At 39.2% G+C, this 18,091-nt stretch overlaps 2 protein-coding genes across 4 annotated transcripts in view; one reads left to right on the forward strand and one right to left on the reverse strand.

The window, feature by feature from the left end:
- Nucleotides 1–7,373, forward strand: part of LOC135712995 (insulin-like growth factor-binding protein complex acid labile subunit) — a 50,513-nt gene extending 43,140 nt beyond the window's left edge. Inside the window, exon 4 of the mRNA XM_065236091.1 lies at nt 6,882–7,373. Coding sequence (XP_065092163.1) covers nt 6,882–6,998 — 117 coding nt within the window. The 3' untranslated portion in view covers nt 6,999–7,373. The remainder of the gene's footprint in view (nt 1–6,881) is intronic.
- A 5,000-nt stretch (nt 7,374–12,373) lies between these two features.
- bgm (bubblegum) overlaps nt 12,374–18,091 on the reverse strand; it is a 75,045-nt gene continuing 69,327 nt past the window's right edge. For all 3 annotated transcript variants that reach the window (XM_065236055.1, XM_065236064.1, XM_065236071.1), the window contains exons 9-10: nt 13,109–13,229; nt 12,374–13,044 (exon numbers count right to left, since the gene is read on the reverse strand). In XM_065236055.1, coding sequence (XP_065092127.1) covers nt 12,971–13,044; nt 13,109–13,229 — 195 coding nt within the window. In that variant the 3' untranslated portion in view covers nt 12,374–12,970. The remainder of the gene's footprint in view (nt 13,045–13,108; nt 13,230–18,091) is intronic.

Raw genomic sequence — 18,091 nt, forward strand, 5'->3', positions numbered from 1 at the left:
CATCGTTAAAATAAATTAGATACATACGAATATTAAAACAATTTACTGCCTTTATTGACTTCCCGGGATCCCGGGATTTCCCGGGATATCAAATAAATATTTCCCGAATCCCGGGATGGTGAAAACCACCGGGAAATGGAAGCTCTAATTCAAACCATCTGATGAGATCTCCGGAGATTCAGAGCTTATCCAGATTCGATGATCAACTCGGTCGAAGGCTGCTTTGAGATCAGTGTATATCACGTCAACTTGTGAGCCGGCATCTAAGTTACGCAAGCAAAATGAGCTAAACTGCTCCAGATTTGTAGAAACAGATCGCTTTGCGTAAAAACCGTGTTGATCAACTGATATATAATGTTTGCAGCTCACAAACAGCACCTCGTAGATAACTATTTCAAACACCTTGGAGCAAGCACACAATTACGTAATGCCTCGATAGTTTTCTACACTGTGTTTACCTTCTTTGTTGTGAACAGGGAACATAATAGACAATTTCCAGCTTGATGGGAATCTGCATTCTCGAAGGGACATATTGAAAAGAAGCGTCAACGCATAAATCAATGCACTCAAGCAACGTTTCAAAATGCAGGATGGAATTCCATCTGGGCTAACTGAGTTGGAGAACTTCATTTTAGAAATAGCTGATTCTACATGTTGGTGGTCAACATGTAGTATAAGCGATATTACTATTAAATGCACTATTGAAATCTGTAGCGAATAGCTCGCACTTTTCAGAAGCGGATTTAGCGATATCATGGTGCAGAATCGTTTCTACAGGTAGCCCACTTTCTTTACGTTTAGAGCTCAAAAAATTCCAAAACTGCTAAGGGTTTCTCCGAAGGTTGTCTTGAGTGGGTAGAGAGAAAAGTTTGTACAGGAACCGGTTGTAAAGACGATAATTATTACTGGCACGGGTAAATTGCTGCCTGTAGAAAGGACAGCGGTTTCTATTATAACTCCGAAGTGTTCTCGCTCTAATACGTTTGAGCCGTCGTAAATGAGCATTTCCCCAAGGTGGCTTTGGAGTGAGTCTACGTAAAGGAACATGTTCCGCTAAGGCAGTGTTAACAGTACGTAAGAAATGACTAACTGCTTCGTCAATGTTCGCTGTCGATTCTAAAAACGTCCAATCCCTGTGATGAAAAACTTCGTTCAATGTTTCCTAATCTGCTTTATTGTAATTCAGCTCTGGTTCGTTTGGAAACCGTTCAAAAACTGATGGACTTGACACTTCAACCTCCACTTGTACGGGAACTACTATCGCTCCAACATTTGTGCTAGTTGTCCAAACTACCAAAATGAATTCGGGGCGATTTTCTTTTTATGTTGGTTGCGCTGTAACGATCTATTCATCGCCATGGTTGGCAGCAATCGTTGTAAAACCACCGAAAAACCGACGTGCCAGCTCATAGAAGCTACATTCAAATTCTTGCCCAAGACGCCATATTTAAAATACGTCAAACACTGCCGCCATCTACTCATCCGATCGCGTCATGTCGTGAGCCAGGACCCAAATACACGTATAATTTATATTGACTTGGTTTGCGTCTCGCCTCGTTTGACAAATCTGATCGCCCGTTTGACAGATTGATTCGCTCATTTGACATATCGAATTGTGGACATACGAAATGCTCTAGTGGCATGTTGGTTCTTCTAGAACTGCATTTCTTGCGTCACTGTTCAAAAGGTCCTAAGTCATAAATGTAAACAAATCGAGTTAAGCGATACAAACTATTGATCTTCTATCATTGTATATGATGCAAAAACACCCATCCACATTTACTTTTATTTAGGTCAAAAAATGTCCAATGGGTACATGATTGTTACTTCGGTCATTCGGACTGCTTCACATGATTGGTGTAGATAACTACCAAGTGAGCTATTAAAATACGGTGGTGAAGCACTGGCTAGAGCCCAGTGCAGCGTAATTGCCAAGATTTGGGAGGAGGAGATATTACCGGAGGAGTGGATGGAAGGTGTCGTATGCCCAATCTACAAAAAGGGTGACAAGTTGGATTGCTGCAACTACCGCGCGATCACACTGCTGAGCGCCGCCTACAAGGTACTCTCCCAAATTCTATGCCGCTGCCTGTCACCATTTGCAAGAGAGTTCGTGGGGCAATACAAGGCGGGATTCATGGATGCCCGCGCTACCACGGAACAAATTTTCGCGATTCGGCAGGTTCTGCAGAAATGCCGCGAATACAACGTGCCCACACATCATTTGTTCATCGATTTCAAATCCGCATACAACACAATCGATCGAGATCAGCTATGGCAGATTATGCACGAGTACTGATTTCCGGATAAACTGACGCGATTGGTCAAGGCGTCGATGGATCGAGTGATGTGCGTTGTTCGAGTATCGGGGACACTCTCGAGTCCCTTTGAATCTCTAAGGGGGTTACGGCAAGGTGATGGACTATCGTGTCTGCAATTCAACATCGCTTTAGAAGGTGTGATCAGAAGAGCTGGGATAGACACGAGTTGCACGATCTTCAGGAAGTCCATCCAGCTTCTTGGCTTCGCCGATGACATTGACATCATGGCACGGAACTTTGAGACGATGGCGGAAACGTACATCAGACTGAAGGCTGTAGCTAAGCGGATTGGACATAGCATCAAAGACAAAATACATGAAAGGAATAGGTTCTAGGGAAAACAATGTTAGCCTCCCAACCCGAGTTCAGATTGACGGTGACGAAATCGAGGTGGTCGATGAGTTCGTGTATTTGGGCTCACTGGTGACCGCCAAAAATGATACTAGCAGAGAAATTCTACGACGCATTATGGCAGGAAATCGTGCCTACTTTGGACTCCGGAGGACGCTCCGGTTGAATAAAATTCGCCGCCGCACGAAGTTGACTGTCTACAAGACGCTGATTAGACCGGTGGTCCTCTACGACCACGAGACCTGGACTATGCTCGTGGAGGACCAACGCACCCTTGGTGTTTTGCAGATGGATGACGGAACGTGGAGGAGGCGAATGAACCACGAATTGCACCAGCTGCTGGGAGAACCATCCATCGTCCACATTGCAAAAATTGGGCGATTACGGCGGGCTGGACACGTCGTAAGAATGTCGCACGACGACCCAGTGAAAATGGCTCTAGAAAGTGACCCAACAGGAAGAAGAAGAAGAGGCGCGTGGCAGGCAAGGTGGATCGACCCTTCGCAGACTACGAGGCTGGCGAAGTGTGGCCATGGATCGAGTAGAGTGGAGACGACTTCTTCGGACAGCAGAGAACAACACGGTTTTAGCCTGATTGGTAAGGTAAGTAACATGATTGGTGCTCATTTTCTAAAGGCGGGGCCAATATTAAGTTAAATACGCTCATTGATTATGTCATTGACAAAAATCGTCCAATGGCCGATGCACAACTTGACTAGTCAGAACGTCCTATCTGGTTTTATCTATATTGTAGCATGAAATTCAAAGCAAAATTGTGATTTTACTGTTTCTACTGAATTTTTAAAGTTTTTATTCAGTGGATATGTTACATTGGTCCATTTGAAAAGTGACACGGGATTTTTCGTACAATTCGATCCTGACTCTTCCATTGTTTATTTACATTCGTAGATTCATGAAAGAGAAGGGAGAAGCATAATGAACCATTTTTTTATGAAATAAAAACTACAAGGGACAGTCCTATGGGGTTGCACGCAATGGTGACGTAGGACTACGTGGTCTTAAATAATAAATCTTATTTGTTAACTGCAGCAAAAGCTTTTGTTTTGTGTAGTAATAGGAATTTGAGCTGGGTTCTCTCTGTTTATACTCTTTAGTATGACGCGCTTACAGGGCTGTCATCTGATCACTCAATGCGCGCAATATACTGATTTTCTGAAATAAACAAAGTGAGAAACAAACAAACACAAAGTTGGCTTGTTTTTCACCCTGCGCAAGTGTAAAGCAGCGGAGAAGAGAAGACAAACACACCCCCAGAAATAACGAAAGCTCAATGTGTAGCCATTGCTCCTACGGCACCGACTCAAAGAGCGCCACTCAGTGTAGGGTTGCAAATGGAAAACACAGTAAAAAGACAAAATTCTTCTTTGCATGCAGTCGTGGTAAGCAAAGTCTGCAAAGAATTCAAAGAAGACATTAGCGCTTGTTGTATTATATTCGCTCCCTGCGCCGCACGGAGTGTACCACTCATTGTGTGGATAGCTTTCTCGCAGGTTAGGTGGAAAAGAGTGTTCGAAGTAAATGGGAGAACTACACACTCTTTGTCGAGTGATGTGAGATGCATGCACAAAGTTGCTTTGCTAACGCTCTGAGGCGCTTTCCAGCCCTGCACGCTTGACATAGATGGCCCACAGCGACTCACAAAGAGCTACTGATTCCGATCAATAGCGGTGTGGCTTCTGTCTTCTTCTATGGATACTTATGTGGGCTGCAGCTCGCTGCTTGCAGGCAGCCTTTCGTTGTGTACCGGAGACCAATGTTCAACGCCACGCGCCAATCTGTGTTAGGGAAATTGCTTTTCGCAGGCAATCGGTGATAATTTTAACTATCAACAGCAACAGCAACAATTGTACATTCGTGCAATTTTCAATAGTGACATTTTTAAAATGATTGAGTCTTAAATTTATCAGATGCGTAGAAATATTTCTGATCGATTGGTGATAAAATTATTCAAATTGGTCCAGGGGCAGCTGAGTTATTAACGTTCAAAATCTTTCATCATTTTGATACATGTTCCATTTTCGGTTTTCACAAAGTAATAGAAATACTACATAGAAATCACAGACGTAGTCCTACGTCAAAAGTTAGAGGAATGAGTGTAATGCTTTGGAATATCATTAAAAACAACCTATCCGTAGGACAACCATTGTTCAGTACAAAATGCTCTTGTACATGTATTAGTTTTTGAAAATACTTCAATTTGATCGATGATATTTAGAAATATTTAATGATGATTTACCCTTCACAAATACCATATCAATCTTAACAGAACTCAAGAGCTCAAACTTGTAAAAAACGTTAAATATAGCACCAAAACATGCACGCTTAGAAAAAATCATGCAAATTTAGGTGCTATGAGACTGACATACGTATATTATACGACCGTCAATTTTGACATAAAATTGAGTCATAACAGACGCGAAATTCAACTTAATCAAACGTACTTTTCGTCGAGTAACGAACTGTTCAGTCTCGGAGCACTTAATTTAACATGAAATATGTGTTTACGTCTGATCTTTTATGACAAAGATGGATTCCGTCACGTGCAAAATTAGTTATTTCTAAGTGCGTGGTCAAAATAAGTTTCCTCTACTAACATAATTCCTAAATTCCCGAGACATTTATGAGGGGTCGTAGAGTTCTCTGCTTCTCTCTTAAGTAAATGTTGGACTAACATACCTTTCCTATCCCTACCAGTTGTAAGGACGTGGCCAGCAGGACAATCCTTAACTATTGGAGCGGGATATGTCTTTATCTGGGAGATAGTAATTATTTCCTACTTACTATCTGTCCAGTAATAGATATCCGTCTTGCTCTTAATAGTTTTGAATTCGTACCACCTACGATATTGTGCAACTTGTTCGATGCTAATGGCCAATATAGATACATTTCCCCTAGTGCTATAGGCATTATGATGGAAATTTACTTGATCGCTGAGTATGATCATCGATTGCGAATATTTATGGTTTGGGGAACATGCATTGATTATGGCACACTCTTATCACATCCCTTATCGTATCGTCACGTTTTTCCGTTGCTTGTCACAAAATCTTAGACCCCCCTTACAGCGTGACATAATATATGCATCTCTCCTTGGCACCAACGGTCTTTTCAAACTTCACGTCAGTAGATGAAATCGATTCGACTTTGTGCAAGCCAGAAATAAGTGAATTCATTACATTATTTTGGAGATAAATCATCTAGCTCAATCCTTGGTCATCATCATCATCATCATCATCAAAATGTGAGAATGTGCATTTCCTACTATTAAGGGCAAACGTTCTTTAGCCTGTTTATTGTTTCATTTGTAACTGAATTAAAGCTTATTCAGCCAAAATGTGGTTCTCTAGATTTTATTCACCTCAATTTGTTTGTTAGAGTTATCTGAGTGTTTGAAAAATAGTAAACAGCTTATTCCTGGCTTGCACATGGAGAAGTTGGTTCCACGACAAAAGGCTCAACATTGACATTGTTTTTAATCCTTCCTTGCTTCTCATACCCACTTCACACACAAAAAATAACAATCCTATACATCTCAACCCTCACCCATTACAATCATCTTCAATTTGGCAGCAAACAAACGTGTATGCTTTTTACACATCGTTCTGTGTACCGACAAAATTGAATATATTCCCCATTTTCCCACTTCCTTGAATTCCAACAAACAAAAGCACTGTTGTAAAACCCACTCCCAACGGTGATGATGATAATCTCCGGTACTCGCAGTTTCCACGATCCGAAAAAAAACCAACTCCAACACTCTCAAACCGTTCTTCTCTCGTTTCCTTTCGTGCTGCCCTGCAACACCAACCAACTACACACAACCGCCACCCGCACCCACGGAACACAAACCGGTGTGGTCAACTCACACACACATACACATACACACACACACAACACACACACACACACACACACACACACACACACACACACACACACACACACACACTCCATGGCATCACCATTCCCGGAAACCTGGACCGATGTCAACAACCATTTTCGTGCACCATCACTGGTGTGTACAAATACGTGCCTGGACCGTGGCCAACAACGCAAACGGAACGACCCGGGATCCACTTTCGTCGCGTTGTCAACTGCCCGTGGCGGGACGCGGCAATCCTGAAATTGTGCACACAATATTTCCCTCTGGATTCCCCACCCCAACCTGGATCCTGGAAATGGCTGCAGTTGGAGTTTAATGAAGCCGACGAGATCGATGGCGAGAAGCATGTTTTACCGCTTCAACCGGCTCCGACCAACATCATCAACAACAACAACAACGCAGCCAGGAGCCAGCAACAATAACTCTGGACCTCGCCCTGTAGCTCCAGCCAGTGCCAACATGGTAGTAAATCGAATTTTTCCAACAGTCACACCCAGCCAGTTTGGTTTCAGCCGTCGGTGCCACACTGAGTTTTAGAAACAATTTAGGTTAAATTAATTTGGAATCACTGAAGCTTGGTCGGGAGAGGTGGTCTGGTAAATAGCAGTAGCAGTAGCAGTGAGTGTTGGGAAGCAGTAAATTTTCGACGCCCCGAGAAGATTTATCATAGCTGTTTTTGTTCCAAAATGAACATGGATACTAGGTGCCTCAGAAGCTCCGGCTGCTCCGTGCATAAATCCTACATGGAGAGGTTTAGGCCATTACCTACTGACGGGAAGAATAAAGTGTATTCGATATTTGTGGATGTATTTTATCTAGATGACACTCCCATTGTTTCGATATGATATATTGGTTGGCACTGGAGCTGGCACATTTCCGATATTATTTACTTGTCAAATAGAGCAAGATAGGTATCAACGATTGTGGAACAAATAAATTAGCATTGGTAAAGCTTGTTTGTCGTTTATTAGATATCGTGTCCAGAATTGTTACGAGATATTTGAAATAAAATTCACTCCAAGTCCGCACCAACCTTGTATTAAATTCGTGCCAAATCCGCGCGAAAGCTCAGTTTTTTCAAATCAAACGATATCGAAGCTGCATTTCAAAGAACTGATTTATGGACAAATGAAATGAGATATGACATTGAGTCGTGTGAATATAAAGATGCTTATTCTAGTTTACCTGGCAATTTGTATAAATTTTTATGAATAAACATGCCCCATCTACACTAAAGAAAAATAATTTAAGCCTTTCTTGAACTTCTCCAGAATTTTCTGATCTTCTTTGAGGTTTTTTGAGCTACTTTTATGTTTTCAAAGCTTTTCTTAGATTTCTTGAATTTTGTTTAGATATTCTGAACCTAAAGTACTCTGATCTTTTCGGAGGTTCTTTAATTTCCTTAATAAAAGCATTTCAAGATTCCTTAGATTTTTCTTTAAGTTCTCATAACTTTTCTGGAGAAACTTATTTCTGAGAAATTCTGTGGTTCATTTGAACTACAAATAAGTTGACAAACTAGCTTCCCTGAGGATCACTTTAACGTCTCCGAAGAGTCTTCTTGAAGATTTAAAAGGTCTCTGAAATTCTCCCAAGCATCTCTGAGGTGATCATTGAGTCCTATTGATATTCCTTAAACTACAATAATGATCCCTGTTTCTGTTACAATTTTGCTGAAAATCTCTGAAATCCACTGATCTTTTAAGAAGTTCAGGATATTTTTCAAAAATTTGCTAGACTTCGCTGGAGATTACTATAGTCAACTCTGAAGTTTTATGTAGAACTTCTGAGATTATTAAGAAACTAATGAAAATATATGAAACTTGGAGAACTTATGAGAAGTTCGATGAACTACAGACAGGTTTAGTGAACTTCGAAGATCTTAAAAGTACCGTAAAACGAGGTGAAGTTGATCATAAAAGTGAAGTTGATCATTGAGGTGAAATTGATTAGTACACCGTTCAATTTCCATTTCTCAACAATCTGTTTTCGTGATATTGTTATAAGATGATTTGCTTAAAAGTTAATTAAGGAGTTTTTATGTGGAAAGCATATGTTAATTGCCTACATTTAGGCGTTTTTTTAAAACTATTTTGCCTCAAAATATGCAGATTTTTCGTAAACAACTTTTCTTGAAATTTTAAACCAGATTCATCTTCAGTAAACACAAATCAAGGATAAATGCTAACTCTAAATAGAGCTGGAATTAGGGTGTAACAGCTTTTGTAAACAATGTCTTCTAGGAATTCAAGGCACGTCCACGCAAACCAATAAAACCACCGGGTAGGGTAAGTCTTCCCCTATTCGATGAAGATGATGGTTTGCATGGGCGAGCCTTGACTTTTTAGAAATCATCGAGAGAAGTCATTGTTCACAAAAGCTGTTACACTCTAATTCCAGCTTTATCTAGAACTTCTCTATATTGTATTGCATAAAAACCTACATGATCAATTTGCATGTTAAATCTTATTTTAATACTAAAAAATAAACCATAAGTATTCAATTTCAAAACTACTTTCGTACATTATAACTAAATTTGCTTGTACAGAATAGTGATTGTGTGCTGTGAAAAATCATCAACCTTTCCCCGTTTTACGGAACTTTAGAGAGGATCTGTGAACTTCATACTTCAGCATCGAAGAGGGTCGGAGAGCTTCAAAAATGTCCAACGAGCTCCGAACGAGTATACATCTTAAAACCATCTGACAACTAAGGAAAACTTTTTCTAAAGATTTTATTAAGCACTAGCTGAGTGTGCCCGGCCTTGCTCAGGATTCAATATTAGCTTGAGTTTATGCACATATTAAAAAAGCAAGCCCTCGCTTACAGAGGGGGAGGGGTCTCTAACCATCATAAGAACCTTTCCCGGCCCCAAAAATCCCTGAGTACAAAATTTCATTGTTTGCGAATGCACTTATCTATTTGAAAAATTGTCCTTGAAGTGAGCGGGGTTGAGTCTTCAAATAATTAATATTGAAACTTAGTTGAATTCAACTAAGGGGATCTAATCTACGCCAGACTAAATCTGCAATACAAATCCCCGCCAAATCCACGTTTTCGGTCAAATCGCAACCACTCTGAAATTTTCACCAGTGAAAGGTAAGTAATGCAATGTTCAGCTTGAAGTTTGGTTACAATATTACAACTCTGGAGAGTATTTTGTGTGATTCTGAATATGGCGATGAGTGTGCAAAATGTTACGCAATTGCATCCTCCCTATTCGCACATGCCCGAAGATCGGAGGCGAATGCCACTTCGACTTGTTTCGTCTACTAACGACTCTCTGATGACAGTGTTTGGAAGCAGAAGAAGTTAAAAACTGGTGTGCGTAATTATGAACGATGAATCATACGTAATATTTGATTACAAAACTCTTCCGGATGATCAGTACTAAACCGTTTGTGATGGCCGAAGTGTTGACGACGCGTCGATTTTTACCGATGGCTATGGTTTGGCAAGCCATTTGTGAGTGTGGTATGCTTTCCAAACTTGTTGTGACAACGGAGACACTGACAACGTGCGTGAGTGTTTGAATAAGCGTCTGTTACCCATGATCCGCAAACATGACGCCTATAGTACTGTTTTGGCCGGATTTGGCGTCGATTAATTACTCCAAGGACACGGTAGCCTGATATAAAGCCAACAAGGTCTAATTCGTACTCAAGGAGATGAATCCACCAAACTGTCCCCAGGTCAGGCCAATCGCAATTGTATGGGCCCTGAACAAAGCATATTTGCGGAAACATGTAAAGCTTGGAAATGAGTAGCGTAAGATCAAAAATACGCTCCTTGGCTTACGACAGATCAGATTTTGGATTTTCTACGTTGAACTTTAAGAAGATACTTTAGAGAACATGAATATGAAATAAAAATCGAGTTTGCTGCAAACAGAGTTATAATATATATTTTTTTTAATCGTGCTTAGACATTTTGGAACACCCTATATGTGCTTTAAATGACAGGTAAGTTAGATAGACTTGGCGTAAATGGCAACCTCCTTCGATGGTTTCGCTCATATCTCACTGATAGGCAGCTGATTATGGTTGCCGCTGGTGATTATCTGCTACTTATCCAGCTATATCAGGCAGACCTCAAAGAAGTCAATTAGGCCCGTTGATCTTCTTTCCGTACCTTAAGGCACGAATCTGGTCTTTGAAGCCCTTCAAATACAGATGATCATGAAATTTAGGCTCGGATTCGCTCAATCGGTGACTTATACTTCCTTCAATTTCAGTTCGATACCTTCGCTAACGAGAAAACCTCTATAATAAACCCTAGTAGCACGCATGTTACAAATCGGTTGTAGAAACATCTATATGACTTATTTCAGTCATAAAAAGGTTGCTGCAGCTTGTGGTGACGATAGTGTGCTATTCGGGAAGCTAAACTAAACTAACCAACTAATCTTTGCTAACTGGTGCAACTTGAACCAAATGGTGGTCAATCCCAAAAGGGGCGTCATATCCAAATCTCAATCTCCTTCGTAAATTCTCATAAGCGCATCTTTTTACTGGAAATCTTTATAATTTTCATCAATCTACTTTCTATCTTACCAGAATGCCCGCATCTCACGACAGTTCGGTCAATTCCACAAAGTGATAAGTAATAACTTTTTCTCACAAGAAGGAACCGATCATGTTCAATTATGTACTTCTCGGCACAGCATTCAGTTCACGTTCTTCTGGATGTAATTATGGATTCCCAACTAACTAATTGAATCAGATGCAATAGGATATCCCCTGCTTACACCGTTCCCTGCCCTATATCCCGTTTGGTAGGCGAGTAGTTTCCCGTCAAGTATCGCTCGCAGCACTTTACTTCGAAAGTTCTCCAATCACCATCACAGAAATCAGCCTCTGATGCCTTTCTGGAATGAGAGTTTTATAAGAGTCATTTGTATCGTTTGTATCTCAAATCATGCACAGTCTACATCTGGAAAAAAAAACCTAGTCATAAAGCGTACTTTCCCAAAAGCATTGCCCATAAATCATGATAGCATCTATCTGGAAATGTGTAGATAAGTACCTACATGTAGCTCTTAGTTCTCAATCTACATAGACAATTCAACATAGCCGACTAACAACCTGCCAAACAAGTCTCAAATAGCAACTTTTATCGATATGTTTTCCCAGGAAAAGTCAGACCATCTTACTCTTTGTCTCGAAACCGAAAATCTAATGCAAGCAGCAAAGTTTCATTCTTTCCCATTATACCAACCAACCAACCACCCATAATGCTCAGCTCGTTTACACAACTCAAACAACCGCACGCGGAGAATGGAACGCAGATGAAGGCAAACCGGGAGAATACCAAAAAGACCAAAGAAGGAACGCCAGCTTTCTCTTACCGCAAACTATTGTCCAACCAAGGAGAAACCCAAGATTCTCGAAAGCAGCAAAGTTTAATATTTCACTAATAGCTGCCAGGGACGAACAAAAAGTTCACCGAAGCCGATATGCTTCACGCACGACGGACTACGTTCTTCCACATATATACATCGAACAGTGATTTCCAAGAAACGGACGGCAAGAGCTGATGTGATGAATTTTAAATGCACCACTTTACCAGCAGCGTCATAGGGTGCAAGTCATCACTTTTGCTGCTGAGGCTACGAAAGGCACAAAACTTTCCCCATCATCCCGAGGCTGGGCCTTACTCGTACTCGTTCTCTCTGCCAATGCTTACAACGTGTCTAAACTTTGAACCCATTAAATCACTTCTTTCCTTTTCGGCTGTTCGGTCGGCCCCCAGCTCGACAAGGACCGTTCTCATTATTTCCCCATTAAGCTTGAATGACTTATAAGAAAATTGATTTTATTCAATTAACAGCTAACCTTCGCTCTTCGCGCGCGCTCTCCATCCGCTGCCGTATCATCCAGAGGAAGCTTCTCTCACTCGCATTCATCTAACAACAATATGATTCTAATGAGGTAATAATTACATCCTAAAATGGAATCTTCTTATTTACAGGAGCCGTCTCGTTTTCCATCTAGCCATCCGCGCCCATTGCAGGCCGTATCCGAATCGTATATCGTACATGCACCTCGTGGCTGCCGGCAAGGCTCTTCTCCACAGCGGTTTCACATATTCCGTACGATCCGCTAAATAATATCACCAACTAATTCTAAACGTGTGATGCGGCCACTCAGGTGTATAGTTTCTATATTTACGGTTTTGGTAAGGCGAAGCTAACGAAAAGTAATAGTGTCTTTAAGTCCCATTGCTAGAGCACGTTGATAAACAATGCACATTAGCAAACAAACGAAAACAAAAAATAGTATAAAAGTTTTAAACAAAACAAAAAAATATATAGGTATCAACAGCGCAGCATCATTTTTTTTTTTTGGTAGCGATTTATCCGGTCATCAGGTTAATTCACAGCAGGCACTGTGCTTTAGGCGTATAACTTTTCGATGATGTCGTCGTACTTCTTGAGGACGATGTTTCGTTTTACCTTCAGGGTTGGGCCTGTTCAAAATAGGAAATAAATTAAGTTTTTCGGAAGTGCCATTGGCCAATTTCAGAGACTTACCGAGTTCACCTCCCGGCACCGAAAAGTCAGCCGGGAGCAGAGCAAACTTCTGCACCTTCTGGGCGTTGGAGATGGACTTCTTGTTGGCACGATCGATTCCTTCCTGGATGGCTTGCAGCACCTGAAATTGAGATGGTTTCGAATACATTTAGATTGAAGCCGTAACTGCAAGGAGCACTCCGAGTGCACTGAAGTTTGCTCAAAGGCTTTTTGATGCCTCCAGTCAAGTTATTAAAGTGTTGCTTCCATTCAGCATAAATGTTTGACGTTGTGGATAACGTTACGCTTTTCCTGGTACTGATTTTGTAGTTGTAATTTAATCAGTGTGAAATTATGAAAAGTGTTTCAAATTAGCTTCCAATCAATCCAACGTTTTTTCGTGATGAGATAGAATAAATATTATACATATGATTCTTTTCAGGGATGATTCATTTTCATTTTCATTTTGCAGCATTTGGTGGGGCAATATGAGCCAGGATGTCGGGGAATTTAATTAAAATTTAGTGAATTTTATCTTAACAATAAAATATTAATTGAAAGTATAACTGACCTCCCTAGTTTCAACAATTTATAAAGAGTAAAGTGGAGCAAGAGTACGCATTAAGTTTTAAAATACATGTACTATATTTTTTCACCAAAACATAAAATTATATTTTACAATTATGAGTAGATTCCCAAACTATTTTGCCACAATCCCCACTTTACTCTACCCGGTGTAGATTGAGGATGGTTATGAATTTTAAAAATGTTAAATTTTAAATAGAGTTGCGGACTTGTGGTTGCTGAGTTGAGCAGAAACTACTTTTATGATCAGCAAAAAAATTGTCTTTCTGTACAGGACACGACCGCATGGTTGACGTAGACTACGTTGAGATGTTTAGTGAACTTCTCGTGCATTTTTCTTGATATTGATTTAAAATACAGTAGAAGTAACTTATTTCGTCAATTTTCTCCATTTCCTCTCCTTTCCTTGACATGTCAATTTCCTCACCCTTATTAGTTATTTTTCTGACTGTTTCTGAAATTTTCGTTAAGGATGTTTCCGCACTTGAAACACTTGCCTTTAATCCTCCGTTATAAAATATATTTCCCGTGCACACTTCAATGCCCATCCCATCTCCGTTGAACATTTCATATGGATCACACGTTTAACCAAACGCTTGATCGCAGTGGGATACCTCCGGTGGGAAATCTTTCACAAACATGTATTGCACATCCCAACCCAAGTAACATTTTAAGTTTTATTGAGGTTTTAAAGCACTCTGTAATTCTAAATCATGGTCTTCAGTACCAGTACAGTAAAGTATAAAACCCAAATGGTTACTTGGAAGGTAACCAATAAGCCCGCTAATTTAGATTGATTTTGTTATACAAAGCTAACATACGACTAATACAGGGCTTTGGTACATTATTAATCGGATCATTACTAAGCAGGCTTGTTGGTTACTTGGAATTGCCCCCGTCACTTTCTTTCCATCAGCATAATCGTAAATTTGATATGTAGAGTTGTGTTTTCATAAAATTAGATAGTTTGGTCCATGTTCAGTATTTAATCATAATTTGCTGCTTCAAGCAATCAAAAATTCGTCCATTCCAGCAGGATCATAATTCTAAATGTTCATTGGATAGCTTAACATAGGAATTTATCCGCCTATTAAGCACATAATGAGAAACTAAAACTACAAGTATTCAGAAATACATCTCTTAACCTTTTGCCATTCTTGCATTACACTTAAGACGCTCCAACCCATTTTCAGAGGTTTAACTTTTGTTGGACCGAACTAAACACAGCACCACCCAGAATCTCACTAATCCACTTGGTGCATGAATTTTGTAACAAACAACAATGTAAAGCTCTACTTAAAGATGTAAATAATTTTTTACAGTTCCTCTGGATCCCACTTCAACACAGGGACGGCCCAAAATCATCAAAATATAGTTCGCCAAGCAGAATCTAACGAACACTAGCGGGTAAATTCATAAGATTTTGACAGTTCCTGCAATAATGCATCTGTAATTTGTATACAACATCCGAAATCTCTCCATTTTTACATATTCTGCAAAAAAATACATCCGAGGTCTCTCCTTTTTGACATATTCTGCACAAAAACTACTGTCTAAGCCTCACCTCTGACAGGATTTCCCACCGTTTTTTTTATGAATGGGGCGTGACAGAAAGTATATTTTGTGCAGAATATGTAAAAAAGGGTAGACTTCAGATGTTAATCTAATTGCATATAAAGAGGTACCAGACATGTTTTACACTATTTTGTAGCTGTGAGAGGTACAGCCAGCGTTGCCAGTATTCCGATTTTCCAGATTTTTAGTCGTCTTGCCACGTATATTTCCAGATTTTTTTTTAAATATGTTCCAGATTTTTCCAACATGTTGCTTTAAAAATATCACTGCAATTGATTTACCAGCTAATCAAACAATAAAAAGCAAAACTTGCTACTCAACGTCTATCAACGTTGGACATTACATAATTAAGGTAATTCTGAAAATAGTTCTGTAGTGGACTGTAAGGTGAATTCCTTGTGACATCAAACGAGAATTTCAAGCTAATTCTGAGTAGAGTCCGTTGTCTAGAGTTAAATATACAATATGTGCAACCTCTGGTTGAAGACGGTGTCAATTATCTTATCAACTCTGATGACAATTGCATGGAGATTTTGTGAATAAAGGAAATACAATCCGGAAGAGAAATCATAGAAAATTCTTATGATGAAACTTAAGGAGTATGCGGATACGAATCGTGAGATTAATTCCACTGGAATTCTGTCCTATAAAGATTAATTTTAAGACATTTCAACGGAATTATGCACAATTTCTGGGAAACATTCAAACCCATTTTGGCAAAGTACTTGAATAATTAGGAAATACTGAAGAGGATTTCAAAACAATTTTTACCTTCCACGCAGTTCAAAGGGAATTATCGGATGAGTCTGAGAAGAGCGTGACGGTCATTCTGAAGAGTGTACCAAGGAAATCGTTATGATTTTTTTTTTCAGAATTTCATAGAGTAAAATGGACACAAAATTGCGCCAATTCTTGGGAATTATTACCAGTTTGAGGGAATTGTGAAATTGGAGAGTGATTTATAAGAGATTAAAAGGGGTAATGCTAATACTGTAAAAGTTTGGATATTATCAAGATTATTTTAGGGGAATATAGAAAAGAAGTATTATGGAATTCTAGGATGATTCAAATGGAACTAAAAAAAGGGCGAAAATATCCTGTGAAGAGTTCTAAGTAAAATTAGACTAACAAAAAATGTCATGATCTGGGACCCAGAAAAAATATAAGTTCCGGAACTTGGAATCAATGCAAGATCCTGAGACTTCCAAAATGAAGCTATCTGACTTTCATTTTAGTAATATAATAAAATTATTCTTTGGCATAAAATTATTTGTAATGGTCATGTGAATAGTGGAGTTATCCGTAGTTTCGGTAAACTGTGTGTGAGTATCACGATGTTAGACTTTGATTCCCACTTCAGCCAGGTGAATTTTACTTCAAAATAAGATTGCCTACTGGTCTACTGGGTGTTGTGTGTTGTATGATGTCAAGAATTAAATTGTAAATCTGATCAACCTCAGGGTAATATTAGAATTATTTAGAACTAATAAAATCTTTAAATTTTGGTATTGCATCAAATAGTAAGGACTACATCGATTATTATTAGTTAAAACAAATCCATCTCATCAAATTTGCTTGAATCTTTGCTTCTCATTCTTTTTAAAAAAAAAGATACTGTTTAAAAAACAATTCTAAACATATTTTCTGCAGTGACACACATTTGACTAAATTTTTGAAATGCTGCGTAATGGATATTTAAACTTTTTGGGCACACTGTGTCAATACTTTTCAACTTTTGGATGATTTAAGCAATGCTAACAAGTTATTTGCTTTACATATTTTATTTAAACATGTAATTCATAACCATTCTAGTACTTACAATAAATTCCAGGTGATCATACTGACCAATTTTTACGGGAGATTGGCACATAACTTTGATTTCAATAGCATTATGTTAAACACGGGATTTTTAGAAGCATTCCTGATTTTTTCCAGTTTTTATATTTTAACTGTTCCAGATTTTTCTGAAAATGACCTGGCAACGCTGGGTACAGGATACATGACATGAAAAATTTCTCTTAACTTGAATTTTTGGCTCTTTTGGCGAGTGAAAAAAAAAAATAATGGAAGGGTTTGTTATATAAAAATAACATTTGTCGCATTTCATATTATTTGAACGGGACCGAAAACAGTTTCAATAACTCTTTCTGTAAAATATATGTGGTCCTGAAAAGGACCAATTGTTCGATCTCCACAAATTCCACATCCTCTCCACCCCATCGTTGGTTGTCATCAAGGTGATCACGCTGACTGCTGCTATTTTTCCACACCGTCCGTCCGGATTCACAACAGCAGCGCTCTAGCCTTACTGCGGTAATGTTCAGCAGAGGCAGAGGGAAAAATTCCACCTTTTCCTGATTTGCTCCTGCTTCTGCTTGCCACGCCGTCCGAAGCTTTAATGAGTGGAGGAAGTAGTAAAATTATGTTGAATTCTGTTGATTATGATAGTACATTGATTTAACATTTTAATTTACCAAATTGACCTGGCGCTTCATCTTCTGAGCGGAGGAACGACAGCAGAGCTCTTATATAGTTTTACAGGTTCAGGCAAAACGATGCGCAACCATATGGTACTCGATTATGATGACTTGGTTTGGGGAGAACGTCTTTTTAATTGAAACAGTGATAAAATTATCACTTTTTTTGTACATTTTTCAACGATTCTTTTGCGCAAAATTGGAGAAAAAAAACATTAACTGTAGCAGATTGTGAGAGTTATTTCCTATCGGCTGATGTATTTGAATTTTAATTTCATCTATAAATGACAAAGTTATAAGCGTTCAAAACCTTACACCTTTTCGTGACGGTTGCAATTTTTCGATTTACCCCCAGTACCTTCCCATA

The sequence above is a fragment of the Ochlerotatus camptorhynchus genome, unplaced genomic scaffold, assembly GCF_037179485.1.
Source record: "Ochlerotatus camptorhynchus isolate MF236.1 unplaced genomic scaffold, CSIRO-AGI_Acam_v1.1 ptg000040l, whole genome shotgun sequence".
Lineage (NCBI taxonomy): Eukaryota > Metazoa > Arthropoda > Insecta > Diptera > Culicidae > Ochlerotatus > Ochlerotatus camptorhynchus.